At 39.8% G+C, this 16,260-nt stretch overlaps 1 protein-coding gene across 6 annotated transcripts in view; it reads right to left on the bottom strand.

Annotated features, from left to right (window-relative positions):
• DGKI (diacylglycerol kinase iota) overlaps window positions 1-16,260 on the bottom strand; it is a 199,444-nt gene that overhangs the window by 80,674 nt on the left and 102,510 nt on the right. For 4 of the 6 annotated variants that reach the window (XM_059472537.1, XM_059472540.1, XM_059472539.1 and 1 more), the window contains exons 9-19: window positions 15,821-15,916; window positions 15,445-15,519; window positions 14,152-14,247; window positions 12,305-12,387; window positions 10,479-10,539; window positions 7,349-7,462; window positions 6,687-6,824; window positions 5,478-5,556; window positions 2,264-2,319; window positions 1,331-1,393; window positions 1,028-1,101 (exon numbers count right to left, since the gene is read on the bottom strand). In XM_059472537.1, coding sequence (XP_059328520.1) covers window positions 1,028-1,101; window positions 1,331-1,393; window positions 2,264-2,319; window positions 5,478-5,556; window positions 6,687-6,824; window positions 7,349-7,462; window positions 10,479-10,539; window positions 12,305-12,387; window positions 14,152-14,247; window positions 15,445-15,519; window positions 15,821-15,916 — 935 coding nt within the window. The remainder of the gene's footprint in view (window positions 1-1,027; window positions 1,102-1,330; window positions 1,394-2,263; window positions 2,320-5,477; window positions 5,557-6,686; window positions 6,825-7,348; window positions 7,463-10,478; window positions 10,540-12,304; window positions 12,388-14,151; window positions 14,248-15,444; window positions 15,520-15,820; window positions 15,917-16,260) is intronic. The other 2 variants (XM_059472541.1, XM_059472542.1) reach the window with 1 other exon arrangement.

Raw genomic sequence — 16,260 nt, 5'->3', positions numbered from 1 at the left:
GCTGTTGAGCCATAAAGCTGTTTTGCCCCTCTTTCCCCTCTCCCTGCTAGCTCAGTACAAGGAATGCAAAACGTTGCATAGTTTGAGTGGGCAGGGAGAAATAAGGAGGAACAGATACAGCTGAGGCATGTCTCTTTTCTACCATCAGAGAATAAATGTAAAAGTGATCTGAAAGAGGTAGAAGGGGGAACTTTGGAGAGGTGACACCAAGCAGAAGCTTGCAGTACAGGACTCAAAAGATTAAGTGCTTGGGACTGCATGTGGAGCAGAGTAGGAGGTTGTCTAAAGCAATGGTCTCCAAAGTGGGGTACATGCAAGAAAAATTCACAACTGACAAGACAATTAGAGTGTTTGAAGACAACTATTACTTTTACTTTCAATAAGAAAACAAACATTAAAAACATACATATTTTTTGTAATACTAGAATAGAGGAACATGTATATAATTGATAAATATACATTTATTGAGGTGGTTCTCAAAAGCTTTTTACTGACAGAAATGCACAATCAAATTAAGTTTGGAGACTACTGTTCTAGAGAACAAGAGACCAACAACTTTTGATAATCCAGCCTTATTTTTATTAAGGACATCTTATAACATGTTTAAAACTGTGACTTCTTTCAGCAGCTTGGTATTCCTTAACTGCTAAAATATTCATCCTTCCCCTCTGTCCATTTCTGTCCCCTCCTCTCCCTGTCCTTTTTTTCCACACTTGGACTCTAATTAAGCAAAAAAACAGGTATCTATCTCTTTAATAACTTGTTTGCAGGTAAGATGCACAGCTTTCCAAAGTGTGCTCGTTAAGCATTTCTACTGTATCAGGATACTCAACTTTTTAAGGAATGGTTTTGCTGCACTCTGAACTCCGAAGACATTCTGCATATCTCATTAACAGCATTATAAGGAGCCAGCTCTCAATGAGGTGAGAAAATGCTTCTTGCACATTCACTCAGCCTAGGAAATCTGTTGTCTTGAAAACTACTGTTATTTTTGTTGCATAACTTCAAGAATCTGTCTTGAGCTTACCTGGGTATGTTTAAAAACACTATACACTGGAACTTCAGCTCCTGGATCTTTGGAGTCAGGTCTGTACCATCACACTACAAAGCCAAAGTGACAGAGCACAGAGAAATTGCTGAATGGAGCCAGAGACAAGAGAAGTGTTGCTGCTTTGTAACAACTTTCCCAAGACTTTCCTTGGAATGTGTTGCAAATGTCATGCTCAAAACTGAAAAGTAACAGAGCCATTAAACTCTCACCTCACTCTCCCTCCAAACCTCCACCTCCACCCCCTCCCCACAACACTATGACACAATTTCTTATACTCACCACAACTTTAACATGCTTGGATAAATCTCTTGAGCTTCTTTGCAGAAAGTCTGTAAAGGCTGCCTGCAACAGAAATCAGTGCAGGAATTGTCAACACCTCCTCTCTTCTTTTTTTTTCCCCTCAGTTCTTATCCCTCCACAGAGCTAATTGCCAATATGCCCTCCTTTGGCCAAACTTACTCTCTCAGAAGACGCAATTTGATTTTATTGTTTTAAATTGTGATACTTCTGCTTTTGAAAGCTTAACTGAAAAAAAGTCCTTGAACACCAAAGTTCAATGGTATCCTGAACCATTAAGCACAAATTCTTGCTCACATACTTGTTTCCATATTTAAGGCACATGGGTGTTATCACCCAGAAATACATTATATGCCATTCATTATCAAACTAGTGTGTACTCTTAATGGCTTTAGAATGAAGTGTTGTCCATTTGCCTCCTGAATGCACAAGTGGGTAATTATATGAGCATATTCACCCATCATTAACCACTCCAAATGTCTGATTTGTGCCCTGCACTCCCCACCATCCTACATCCAAGGCTGCTCCTCAAAGCTACAAAGATACTGGCCAAAATTTTGAGAATTCCTCTAGCAAAGTCAGTACCAATGCAGTGCCCAAGCCCTGAAAGAAGCAGAGCAATGCCTTGAGAATCTTATAAGCCAGAAGCAGAGGGACCAAGATATGACCAGGACAGTGTCCAAAGGAGTGGCAGTTTTCTCACCTGTCCACCTCTGTATAATAACAGTACCACAGGTTCTTTCCTACAGACACCTGTGTGTGGCACTGCCAGAAACAGCATGACTGCATTTGAAATTGTAACAGGCAGAATAAACTGGCATGAGCTCCTGGTGTGAGAAAATGAGGGGGAAGGTAATTAAGAAGACATTCAAGCAACTAAGTTAACACCATTCTGTAAGACAAATCTTTACTTACCCCGGCATAAAACATTTTATTTCTAAATCGGCTGTTGAATTTCTCTGGATTTGCTTCTGTGAAAGGATGAGGAAAAAAAAGTATGAACACCCTAAATAAAACAAACAGATTTCATCATACCTTCACATTCTCTGCCAACACTACAGTGCTTTCAGTGTATCACTCATAGAAAATATTACCATAAATATGTTTTCCATGTGTGAGTCCCCCATCTGTGCCTTTCTCTGCTATCAGATTTCAAACACTGATATTGAATTCTTCCCTTTTCTTGTAGAGTGTGGAAATAGAGCAAAGAGGTAACAAGAATTCAATTCAATCAGTTAATTTAGCACCTCTCAGGCTATTCATTTTATGATAGAATAGAATTTTTAGACTTCTGTTTCTAAGAGTGGATAACAAATCTGTAAGAATTATTAGAAATTTATGGAACAATAACCCATGCTTTGAACCAGGAGTAAAACATTAGTAAATTACAAGATTAAACAGCCCCTAAATTCTGATTTGTTAAGAGTTACTAAGGAATAGATATTTCTACCCAAAGATTTCTGCAGAAAAATAAAAAAAAAAAAGGAAAAAGAGAATTGGTTACTCTAAAACCTATTTAGAAACCCATTTCATTTTGATTAGACTCCAAGAGATGGAGAAATTTAAGTCTAGTAGTAATGTACCTCTAATGGTTAATTATTCTCACTGTTAAAGTAAATGTGGTGGTTTCCAATCTTGAAATTTTCAGTCTTTAACTGCCAACTGCTAAATCTTTTTATACTTCCCTGTCAGATTAAAGAGCCTTCAACTATCAGATACCTTGTCCTCAAGTAAATACTTATAGGCAGCGATTAAATCGCCTCTTAACCTTCTTTCCAATAAGCTAAATGGAGTTCCTTTAATCTCCCTATATGAGACACATTTCCCAGAATATAGTTCATTCTTGAGCCTCCTTCGAAACTGCTTTCCTTGTTTATGGCATCTAGAGATTCCAGAAGCAGCCCTTCTGACCCTGTACTCGGTGTTAGTGCCAGTGTCTCACCCTGGCTCATTGATTCTCTAGTGAAAACATCAAACTACCAAGGCAGTCCTTCTGGCTAAAGCATCACATTAGCATGGACACATCCAAATTACCTCTCAAATGACCACTTAAAACAATACTTCCAGTTCTCTTGCAAGCCACTACATCTCACAAAATACAGCTCCATTTTGTAAGAATGAGCTGCTTGAGGTTTCTGATTTGCTTGTTGGCTCAGTTACTATATCTGTTGCTGTGTCACAGGTGACTCAAACTCAGTCAGGGCCACTTCTACTTCAAACAACTAATTTAATTGCATAATTCAATCTCATCTCACTTACTGAGCTCACAGCTCTTTGCAGAGAGTCTCAACACCCCATGCTAAGCAGCAGAAGGCTTCTGAAGACTTAGTGCCTGTGCTGCACATACCCTCATGCGAGTCTCCCTAATGGTTCCAGACAGCAGACACCAAAGCACTGGACCTTATGACAAACACTCTCCCTAATTAAAGCCCCAGTTTAGAACAGGAAAAGGAACCTTTCTGATGTCAGGGACTCAGCAGTCCCTCAACCTACTGGTCCTACTTCTGCCAACACAGATGAGCACGGGTAGGGTGGAAGGACTGTGCGATGGAAAATAGAGCTTTAGGTTTGTTAGAAGAAGTAAATTATTGAGTGCATATCCAAGGCTCATTCCATCCTCACTGTTCCTAAACCATCAACAAAATAGAAAAATTGAATGTGTTAGACTCTGTCTGTGTCTGTGGGGAAGTTTCCTGCAAATGAACAGTCCTGCACAGCTGAGGGATCAAACAGCATGTCCTATTGAAACAGGACCCATTTTTCTTCTAAAACCCTTGCAAGTACTGAAAAGCTATAGTAAGTGCTCCCAGGAACCTTTTCTTCTCCAGGCAGAAGAACCCCAACTCCACATGAAAAACAATACAACCAACCCACACACCAACAACACCTTCAAGGCTTTCCTATAAGCTATCCTCTTCTAAAATGCATAGAATTAATATATTTTAGCATTTGAGAAGACAAGGATGACACCAGCAGTGAGGACTTGTGCTACAGAAGCTCTCCTGGCCATACAAACCCAGACATTCAGCTTGCTCTGCCAAGTGCTTTTTCACCCATGTAAATTTTTAAAACCCTGGCATGTCTGAAATAACATTCATCCTTTATAGGGCTCCATAACTTCATTATTAAATAATGCCTCCATTAAATGAGAAAGTAGCCATGCATTTAATCTATACAGTATATTCACAGTCACATTAGCAATGCAGAGTGACATGCACTCATAAAAAAATGCATACAGCTGTCATAATTTCATTCCTGTGCCCTTTTGTGGCCCCTCATTATTATTCCTAAAGCTTGAAGCAGTCTTAAACATCATAAAATATGCATTAGCTCATTCCATCATGTATCCTTCTCTTTATTTAGCCTGGCATTAGAGTGCTATCTTTTCATCTTGAAATGACACTCTGATAGTATGACAGCGACTATGAGGAAGGCTATGTTTCAGAAAAAATACCTGCATATGAAGCTGGAATAACCAAAAGCTGAAGGCAGACACGTGAGCAAGGCTTGTTTCTACAAGCACACCTGCCTAAACCATATAAATAGAGCTGTTCATATCAGTGCAAAGCTGCTCATATCAGTCCTTAAGCCTGTCAGTCTTACAGGGTGGCATAACTGCTGCTGGCAAGGGGACAGGCAAGGTGCTACAGCTGCTCAAAGGGTTAAATGTGCACAGAATTGTAAGGAATTTAACTTGCACAGAGAACTCTGGGTCTGTACCAAGTCCAGAGCATGGTATACTGATCCATAGGTAACAGCTGTTCAGTTTGAGAAAAAAATTATATTCCTGCCATTCCAGTCTTGTGGCTCTTCTCTTCCCTCCACTTTCCACATTCACACTTGACTTCTATATTATCTCCTTTACAAGATCTAACACTCTGTGAAGCTTCCCTTTAAGCCTTTTTTTTGCCAGTACATTACAGTCTTCTTTATACTTTTTTCATTTCTTAATCATAAGTCCCTTGGAAACTCATGACAAAATCACTTTTTCTTCTTGTATGTATCTTAATGTTTTATGCTCCAGCTTTACTTCTGAATTATAAGAAGAGGATGTTAAATCCAACTCTATTTCTTAGTCATAAAATAACTGCCCATCCACAAGGCTAGGGAAATAAAAAGTTCATATTACCTCTGGATTCATGGAACTCCAGTGTAACATGTGCATCAAATCCAAGACTGAAGTAATTATTGAAGACATTGAGGGGAAGCTGCAATTAGATAATAGAGAGACATTAAAACAGCGTGAATGGAACATTTCTCAACACACCAGGGTTTAACTATTTAAATTTGGCTCATCATGGAAACCTACTAAGAACAAAGTGGAACATATCAGGGAAATGTAAGCAGAAGGTTGCTCTGAAGGTTAGGAATGGCTTGTGGAAAATAATCGGATACAAGAGCCTGAAGAACACAAATAGACCTACAGTGCTTTATGATCATATGTGTGTCTTTGTTGGCACATCAAAGGGTTCCTTATGTTGTCATTTAGATTTCCCATAAGGCTGCACCACTTAACATATCACCAACACAAAGGTTTTCAAAGGTTTTGCTGGCTCTTCAAGCTCAGCATGGCAAATGAAGCTCCAGCTCTGTTCTTCTCGCTCCATATGTAACCAGGAGCAAGTCAAGTCCCAGAGAAGAAGCCCTAATCCTATTGAGGATGCATGAGGCAGGCAGGCACACATCTGGCCTCTTCATTGTTTCACACACCCAGCAGGGCTGTAGAGGGGCAACTGTAGCATCCAATAGATAAGCTGGAAATTTTAACTAAGAAGAAGAAAATAGTTCACAGAATCAGGAGGTTTTTTATTTTTGTGGTGTTTTCAACATCTCCAGTCCAATGTGTTCTCCTTGCAAAAATTTTCCCATTCTTCAAATACCAAGATACACTAGTGGAGATTATATGGAGACCCACATAGAAAGAAGTTAAATACAAAAACACACTACACCTGGCTGTGAAGTAGGAAACAGCTGGTACCCATAAGCAATATTCTAAGGAATTAAATTTTACATCCTCTTTTTAGTTTTCTCTAATTGGAGAATGGATGGCAGTTATCCTGCAACTAGAGAAAAGCAACAATGACCTTTCTGATAAAATGTTAGGGATTTTTTTTCAAGAATTTAATCTTTGACATAAATGTTCAATGCCAATGTTGTTCAAACAACAAATAAATGCCTCACACAACTCTGGAATTGCTGACACATGAAAAGAATCAAAGGGAGAGATGCAAATAAAAAATTTAAAAGTTGCAGAACTCCCCACCCATGCTGCTTAAAGTGTAACCCAAAGAGGTTCATAAGCATTCTGTGGGTCCCATGGGAAACAGCAGGCTCTAACCTTACGTGCCCCATCCTCCAGCTCATCCTGGGGCAAATCAGGGTTGCGCTCAACCTGGAGATTCCAACGGTCCAGCTGGACAATGGTTCCATCTTCTACGTGGCACAGGATCTTGGACACTGGCTCATCTGTGTAACCCTGACAGCAAAGAGACCAGAGTATCAGCCACAGATGATGAAAACAAATCAAGTTACCAATTACCTACAGACTTCCCTCCTTTCACACATGCCTGAAACCCTCGATAAATTTTTGATCAAGCATTTTAATAAGCGACTATTGAGGTGCAGAATCTAGGGCAGGCAAAGTAAGACCATAAGGAGAGGAATTCAAAGAATATCTGCCTTTCCTGGAATAAGCCCAGTGCTGTAGTAAAGGATAAACAAAGGGAAAGTTTAAATTATGCTTCAATTAGAAGCCTGTTTACTGTTCTTGTTACTTGGCCTGAAACACCAGATAGATCTATGTACACTTTTATTGCAACAACAGCATTAGTAATTCAAAGTCCCAGACTGCAAATTGAAGCAAACCATTCTGCCAGAGTGAAACAGACCTTGGACACAGCCCTGTCTGCTATTTTAGCCAAAAGGAAATTCCACCCCACAGAACTAAATCAGAGCAGCGAGTTGAGAACCCCACATAAAGGTACCCCAGCCAGTCCTTACCCCACCCCAGTTGAGGGTGCGGGCAAGGTCGTTCCCAGTGCCAAGTGGGAGGACAGCCACAGGAGGTGGGGGGCTGAGTTGCAGCTCATCGAGGATGGACAGGATCCAGCCCACCTATAAAAAGGAAAATCAGGAGAACCTTTAGGAATTGTATAGGAAAAAAGACATATTTTGATCATATAATATTCTTTTTTGCAGAGAAGATCAAGTAAAGGAAATCTAAAAATGAATGAAGAATAATATGGACAATTCAAGGTAATTTTTTTAAATTACCATTGTGTCAAAAGAAACTCAACTTTTGACAAACAGCTATGAAAGAAAATGAGAGACGCATTAAAACAGCATGGCATCTCAGAACTTGTCCTGCCGAGCATGAACTTGCTCACAAGTCTCCCTCTCCCATACAAGAGACCTTAGTCCTGAATTATTTCAATCAGTACAAGGCATTATATCTATCTATATATAATATATACAGATATACACACACACATATATCTAATAAGAGAATAAAAGACTAGACTAAAAGGCAGGCTACAGCTCAGGGTTGGAGGCTTTGAATTGGAACAGTGAATCTGTTTCTTTTGTATCCTAAGCTATTAGTTATTTCAGAGAGCTATTTCTTCTATCTTTCTTCTGGACTACATAAAGCTTTCAAATAGAAATCTAGCCAGAAGGAACAAATTACTGTAAATTATTTTGCTCTCATTAAATGGTAATTTTCAAAAGGGACAAAGAATTTTTGCTAAAGATGTTATCAAAATTTGATGACTGAAATTCTTGTTGCAAAAACAAAGGACTCTTCCTTAAACTACTTGTCACTTTAAAAAAAAAAGTGAAGAACCTGTGCTTTATTTTTAGATAAAGAATTAATAAAAAATAACATAAGATTTTTTTTCCTGTTGCCAATTTTCAAAGATTCAGTTTCTACTGCAAATGTGAACTTTTAAATATGACAGAAAACCTAAATCCTTACTATAGCTGGATTGAATTTTCTCGCCCCAAATAATGTTACTGTGATTTCAAAGATATTCTCAACCCAAACCAGGGTAGCTTCACAAAAGGCATCCAGCATAACATAGCCATCAGGAAAAATAGCTGGAGTTTTTGAAGGACTGCAGAGGAGGTGGCCTGATAAATACCGAAACCAGCATGCTATTTAGTATTCTAGGATGTTTCTTTCTCCAAGTCTCTTCAAAATAAATTTAATTTTGCACAAATGGCATTTATCAGACAGCTATTTATCATAACCAATCGTCCAATTATTAAAGCATTCATCTGGGATGTGATCCCCTACTTGAGTTCATTGTCTGACAACAGCCATCTCAAGTACTTACAGCTCTCATGACCTTGGATGTCACCAAAAATACTGAGGTCTTTATAGGGCTTTTCAGAGGTAAGTAATCCTCTCTCTTTCAAAATACCTATACTTCTGCACTGATAACAGGAGACAGAATAACAAGTCAAGATAACATCAGTAGGGCCAGGACTTCTTAAAGAAGTTGCTCGTTGTCATTGCCACTGACTTAATCCACACATCTGTGCTTCAGCCTCCCACTGCTACAGGTAAGATCAAAATACCCACCACTTTGGTAAATGCTTTTAACTGATGAACATATTTCCATTTATAAGGACAACATTGCTATTTAACTTGAGGTCACTTCTAAACCTTGTACATTAGTTGCACACTACAGGATGACACATACTATCATTTCCCTGTAAACAGAAAGCTCCTGACTGCTTTGAAAGCAAAGCTTTCCACTTCTGCCCTGAAGTGACAATGGAAAAGTTACTATAAAGTTCTGATTCACCTCAATAATGAGAGGTAACATCTGGTCTCATTGCATATTCATTAAGTCCATTTGAGCCAGATTTTTCATTTCTAGATGTAATGGCTTTGGGAATAACTGGATATTAATTTATTTCAAACTCAGCAGCAGCAGAGGTAACAGTGGAGCACTGCTCATACTAATGAGAAGGTGCTGCCACCTCTCGCACAGTTCAGCAAAGGAAAATAGGTTGGTCTGATTTAATGTAGCTGTATTCTTTTCTCTTTTAATATCTTAATGATAATCTTTTTTCCCCTTTCCTCAGATGGGAAAGAAAACAGATGGAAATAGGTATTCTTAGCTGATGCCTCCGGCTAAAGGACTGCCTTTCATGTTTAAAGGAAAAGTTCATCATTCCATAACAGTCATGTCTTGCTTTCCCATGTACCAGCAAGGCAGTGGTCTTATCACAGATTTTTTTTCTTCATTCTTGCAGGGGAAACATTGATATTAAGATCCCTACCCCTGGGGTTTTAAAAGAACCCACAAAAGCTGGAAAAAATCCCCCAGAAGTTCAAGCCAAGGTGAACTAAAAGAGGGGATTCAGCTCTCTACAAAATAAACCAACCAGCTCTCCATGCCCTAAACGTCTACATAGAAATGTTCTGTCCAATCACTGATCTTGTAAGTAGTAATGTATTTTCCTTATCATTCTTACTGCTAAAATTGCCATCAAATGCATGTTGAGGAACTGAGCCCCTAGAGATTAAAGGTCAGTTTTTCAACTGCATTAGCATTCAATGTCACAGACTGAGATTTAAAATATTTTGAAGTATAGGAAAGAGAATGCAGTTATAATAACTCCATTACCACTCATGACCTTCAGACCATGAGCTGCAGAGTTTTTCTCCAAATGAAGGTGCACAAATCCTTTCAAGACCTGACCCCATTCACTTATCCAGGAACACAGAAACTGTGTTGTTAAGAAAAGTACTGAACCTGGATCTGCCAGGGTCTAGCAGGAAGGAGCAGAAATTAAGATATAATGACTCCCAGACACTAAGTTAACCCTCAGATCTAGTGTATAGAATGAGAGGAGGCCAGCAGAGTTAGTTTTTATTCCTTTTAAGCTGTACAAAATCTTTATGCATAAAGGAGAGAGAGCTTTGGACATGAGAACCTGGCCTCATATCTTCACAGGCCAGAGCACACAGAAAATTGCAAAACAAATATTAGATTTCACAAGCGTAAGATATGCTGTCTCTCGGTGCCTCTGCAGGCAGGGTGAGGTGGAAATCCCACCACTGTGAGGAGTTTAATCACTTGGCCAAAGAGCATGGCACTGCCAGGCCCCTGCCACCTACCGTCCCATCCCCGCCACACGCCAGGATCCGCAGGTTCGGCACTTTTCTGTACAGCTCCAGCCTGCCCAGGGAGAAAAGGGGGGGAAAAGGAGAAAAATGTAAGAACAGCAATGCAGACATTTTTAATGCATTTTGCTGAGTGACAGTGTAACCACCACTTACTGCATTTTCAAATATTCACTACTAAGAATATGAGTAGAGGTGGAAATGTGAAACCACCAGGATGTGAAATGAGGCCTTCCTCCATGTCAGGCAGCACCTCCTGACAAGTGTTTGATCAGTTTAGCATCTTCCCAGATTTTTATATTCCCTCTAGGGAGGTCAAAATCTTTCATTTTTCTCTTACCCTAAAGTAAACAAATTTAAACATTGAGGTTTTAAAACAACATCTAATGTTCTACATCATGACTTGTTTAGCTACCGTTTCTGAGTCTTGTATAATGTGACAGCTTCTTCAACTAGTGACTGTATTTTAACACCACAGAAGGCAAGAATATGTAATAGAGTTCTTTCTCTGGATATGTGATCTAAATATCAACAGGAGAGACCAAAAAAAGCACCTGGTGAAGTCCTGCTCCTTCAGTTGCACCCTTCAGAAAGCCATAATGAAATATTTTCTAATGAAGGTGGGGACATTCACATGTAGAGAGCTGAGTGACCAAAGGACCAACCCTCCTTTTCCCTATTATACAGCTCTGAAAAATGTATGTCTAACTTAAAGCTTCTAAACATTACAAGAGAACAGCAGTGCAGGTACTTCTGCAGGAAAATAAAAAGCTTGGGTGCCTTGAATAGGAAACATTTGGACTACTCTTCTAAATATTTGATTTTACATTATTATTGTAAAATATTTATAGTAAAAATATTTACAAAAACATATAAAACATATTTACAAAATGTGAAAGTAGTTCTGAATAGATGGTTAAGAAAAGTCAGTATCCCCATGTCAAGTACCACAGAAGGATGGTTTCTCATCCCTTGGCAGCAAAAATCAGCCCTTTAAAGAGAAGTACTCTCTCTTGAGTGAATTATTCTCTCTTGCACTTGAATTATTGTCTGGCTAAGCTGAGTTAGTTACTCAGTGAGCAGGGACAGTTGCACAGTGCTGTGGCAGAAGAAAAGTACTGAACTGGAGGCAGCCTCACCCCACTGGAATGCTCATTCTCTAGGGAACAGTCAGGCATTGGGATCCTCAGTGAGCCTTGGAGCCATCTGGACCTGCCCCTGTCTGGAGATGGAGGCAGCTCCTGACCTATTCTCACAAAACTCCCCACTGCAGCCTTTACCCTGTGGCATTCACATTTTCTGGAAAAATTCCTTCACCCAGAATTTTTCTCCTGGGAAGCTGAGAAGCCTCAGAGAAAAGGAAAACAATTCTTATCTAATTTGCTTCTCCTATGTTTTGCTCATGTGGCATGTGTTTGGAGATTGTTTATCCAACAGGTGATTGTTTAATTGGTTTCATCTGTGGGTTGTTTTCACTCATTGGCCAATCAGTGTCAAGCTGTGGTGGGACTCTGGAGAGAGTCACAAGTGTTCGTTGTTATCTTGTTAGCCTTCTGTAAGTATCCTTTCTGTATTCTTTAGTATAGTTTAGTATCATATTCTTTAAAATAATATAGTATCAAAACAATAAATTAGCCTTCTGAGAACTTGGAGCATTCCTTCCTTCATCGGGGCACCCCACAAATAGAATATTCTCCTTGCTACCAAAACCTGGATGTGTAAACCTCACATAGTCACTAATCCAGCCAAGCTGGGTCTTTTCCTGTTTTCCTGACCAGATCAGAAATAGGGTGCACAGCAATGAAGGCTCCAGTACTTACGCATCTCTCGGCCCTTCCTGAGAGAGATCAAAGACCTGGCGAGGATTCAAATACCACATAAACATTTGGAGAACCTTGGTGCCCTGGCAAGAGAGAAAAATCAAAGGACGGGAAGTTATGAGCAGTTTATTGATTATTGGAAATAATAGTGTGCATTATTAACTGCTTTTCTTTTTTTCTGTGCTTTATAAAACCAACATAAAACAAGAAGACAAACTAAAAAGTGGCATAGCAAATGACTGCTCTGTAGGATAGCAATCCAGGACAAGGTGCACATGCAGGCATATAGACCAATTCCAACAACACAGATCACTAATGGTCCATAAGAACAGGCAGTTGGGGTCAGACCAAAGGTTCATCTCCCACAGCAACCTGTTCTCCTGCTTCTCACCACCTGCAACAAGAAGAAACCTCTGTTATCCCACCTCACCCTCAGCTATCCATGACAGCAAGAAGTTGAACAAGATTGTAGCCAAAATCTCCATCACATCGAACAGTGTGATGCCCAATGTCCAAGCAATGACAGTGGCCTCCACCATCACCATGATGATCAGTCATCATTGTAACCTCTTCCATCTAATGAAGCAGGAGTCAAGGACTTTGAGGGGTACAGCTGCCCAAATGGTCCCTCACTCTATGCAGTGTGGCCAGCCGACAACCTAATGGTATAATTTCTGTTTTCTCAAACTCTGAGGTTTATATTCCCGCTCAAATCCCTTCCTTCACGTTCTGCCCAGACACAAAGTGACAGGATTTCTAACTAGTAGCAGGGAGCTAAGAACTCTATGGGCTGAGCTTGTGCTCTAATTCAAGAATGCCTTTCAGACATGGCCTGAGGGTACACATCAGGAATTTTCCATAGCTCTCCCTTCCTAGGGATGGTTCTTCTGCCTGACACCTTCCCTGAAGTGAAGAACCAAGAATAGCAGTCATAATACCTAGGAAAAGGTATAAGAACAGAGAAAATAATGGGATGTTTGCCATAGATATTCTTCCAGTCTCAGCTGTGTGCAGTTCATAGCACTCTTGAACCAGAGGGAGCTACAGGACTTCATGGTTTTTGACTTCCAAATATCTCCTTCAGCCTATGTTTAGCATCCACAACATCCTGATGCAAGGAATTTTTCACTGAACTACAGACTGTGAAAAGAACCAGCTTTTTTCTTTTGTTTTGAATTTGATATCCTCTCTAATTCTAACAGAGGAGAAAATGAGCAGTGCCTATACTCCATGCTCTATAGGCCTCTGTTGTATCTTACACCATTATTTCCTATTACAAGGCCCTGTTTATTGAAAGGCACTCCAATTCTTAAGATATTCAAAAAGTGGCAGAACCAGGGCAATATTCACTTTGGTAAGTATTCATTCCAAGAATCCTAAGGAAGAAGTCTGCTGCATTGAAGTCACTGCAACATGGTCTCTGTGATACAGTCCAAGACCACTAATGATTTTTCTTAGATGTTGTAGGAATATGTCATTTCACATTCAGTAATTTTAACAAGCCTTTCCTAGCAAAGCTAAACCACTTTTTGGATAAAGTCTAAAAGCTTCACTGGAAACCTAAATTCTCTGTGAAAAGATGAAATCTCCTGAAAAAACTCCAAAGTATCATTTTAGATTCCTTTCAAGAACTGGAGACAGGAGTACAGCCACTCAAAAACTCAAATCCATTCCAGTCATCCAACTCTACTGAAGCAGAAAGGCCATTCCACAGCAAGGACCTCTTCTGAGGAAGGTCTTCAGGCTTCTTCAGGCAGAGAGTCCTTTCTATCTGACTGGCCAAGAAATAGTGTCATTTGCAAAAACCCTGCTGTTAAACTTAAACTTCAGACACAGCTTAATCTTACCTGATTCCCTCCACTTTTTGGATTGACAAAAACCAGCAGTGGCTTCATGAGCGGAGAGGAGATAGGTTTTATCACAAAAGGCCGGCCTTTGTTATCCTGAGAAACAAAAGCAAGAAACAGCTTCAGTACAAGGGATGTAACATTCTTTGGCAAAGCACACACAGAAGACCCAACCTAGCTCTGGCCAAACTACCTCAGGTACTGGTAATAGTACAGCCATGTCAATGTAGTGCCCAGTTAGAGCAATTTATCCAGCTGAGACAACAGAATAAAATAAGAGGGGGAAAATATAATTTCAGGGTAGCTTACAACTATTTCAAAATCCTTTTGAGATTATTTCTGACCCTATTCCCCACAATTATTCATACAACACTAGTAATGTGTCAGAGACAGTGTTATTTCTAATACAGTTTTTCCAAAAGAAAATAGAATAAGTTACTTTTTCCATTAATTCCATATAACAGACAAGTTGCATAAGCACTTATTTGCAGACAAACTGCTCTCAAATTCTTGGCCTTGTTGCCTTCCCACCTTTGAACATATGTCACAGATCCAACATGACATATCCTTGGGAAAAATATTTGCCTCCCTAGCCCCTGCAGGACACCCCAGAGCCCAGTAATGAGGGCACTGTCCAGGGCTTTCACAGACACAGAATCCAGTTTCTGGTCTGCAATTCTCCCACCATGCAAAAAAGGACTTGAACAAAAGTGCCCTCGCTATGCAGGGGTGAGTCTCCCTCCACCTCTCTCGTGGCTGCTTGTCTTATATAATTAATCCACTAGGAAGGATATGGAAGCAAGGTTTTCTATAGACAGGTGGTAAATAAACCAATAGATCAATAAACTGCTTTCTCTCTGCGGTCCAATTTTAATACAAGATCCCCTGAAGAAGACATCCTAAAACAGATCACATCCGGGGCACAGCCTTGCACCGGTGCACTCACCATGGGTCTCACAACCCCAGTTTCACTCCCCTGTTCTGCTTTGTGGAAAAAAAGGGTGTGAGCTGAGTCTCTTACATCCCAAGGGAACACTCTTTCTCTAGGGTGCTAGTCCTTCTGGAGTATGGTACATTTGTTTCCCCGAAAAAATCAACTCAGAAAATAAAATTTTTCATATGAGTTTTACCTCTTCTAACAACAAATTCAATATCATGGAATTTCCCAGGGGAAAAATACATTAAACATTCCAGTGGGAAAAAAAGGAAAAAAAAAAAGCCTAAAAACTTTTAAGTCTGTGTTTAGACACTTAAACAAAAGGAGCATGATATCCAAAGCACTTGAATACCTACATCATTTCCTCTTTTGCTGGCTTTTCTTTTAAAGGACGTTCTCTTCTTTCGCCTTGTTGAAGTCTTTAAGGAGTTCTACACCAAAAGGAAAAAGAATACATGAAAAGCAAAACAAAATTTAGAAGACAGGCCCAGACAGAGCCCCTTTACGAAGCTCTTCCATGCATGTCCACTTGGAGAATGATAAGAGTATCTGGCACATGCTTGAGATTTAAATTACATGCGCTGCATGCGTTACACTTCCACACCACCGTTTATGGAGAAAGCCACACACGGAGACCAGACTGGTGCTGTGGAACTGGAAACTTTCCCACGCTGTGAGGGGGGAAAAAAGATCAGATGCTCCCATAGACTCACATAACACCACATGTTGTACCTGCCAACCCTCCCAAAAGGGGTAGGAGACGCCCGTTTCCCCTTCGGGGCTCCAGTCTCCTGCCCAATCAGGCTCGTCTCCTGGTATGGAGACCACCTGCATAAAGATGTAATAAAAAAACATGATAAATAAGGTATTTTTCATGTTTTTTTGTTTGCTTTTTTTTTTTTTAAGGAAAGAAAACAAGTTTTAGCTCTGGCAACCATTATGACTCAACATAACGTAGGCCACCATGGCATATGATGCTGGCACTGCAGAGTCAGTTCCAGCCTATCAAGAAACTTGTGCAATCATCTGCTAAGGAACAAACTGAATTGCTGATTTTTAAGGATTTAAGTAGAGAAGGTGTTTGTCAGCTGATTTTTTGTTGTGTTTTTAAAAATTAATACCACTTAACTACGTAGGAAAAAAATGTAGAAGTGCTTGTATTTGTGCAGAAC

This window comes from Ammospiza nelsoni, chromosome 5, assembly GCF_027579445.1.
Source record: "Ammospiza nelsoni isolate bAmmNel1 chromosome 5, bAmmNel1.pri, whole genome shotgun sequence".
NCBI classification, from domain to species: domain Eukaryota; kingdom Metazoa; phylum Chordata; class Aves; order Passeriformes; family Passerellidae; genus Ammospiza; species Ammospiza nelsoni.
This window is presented reverse-complemented; position numbering and strand designations above follow the sequence as displayed.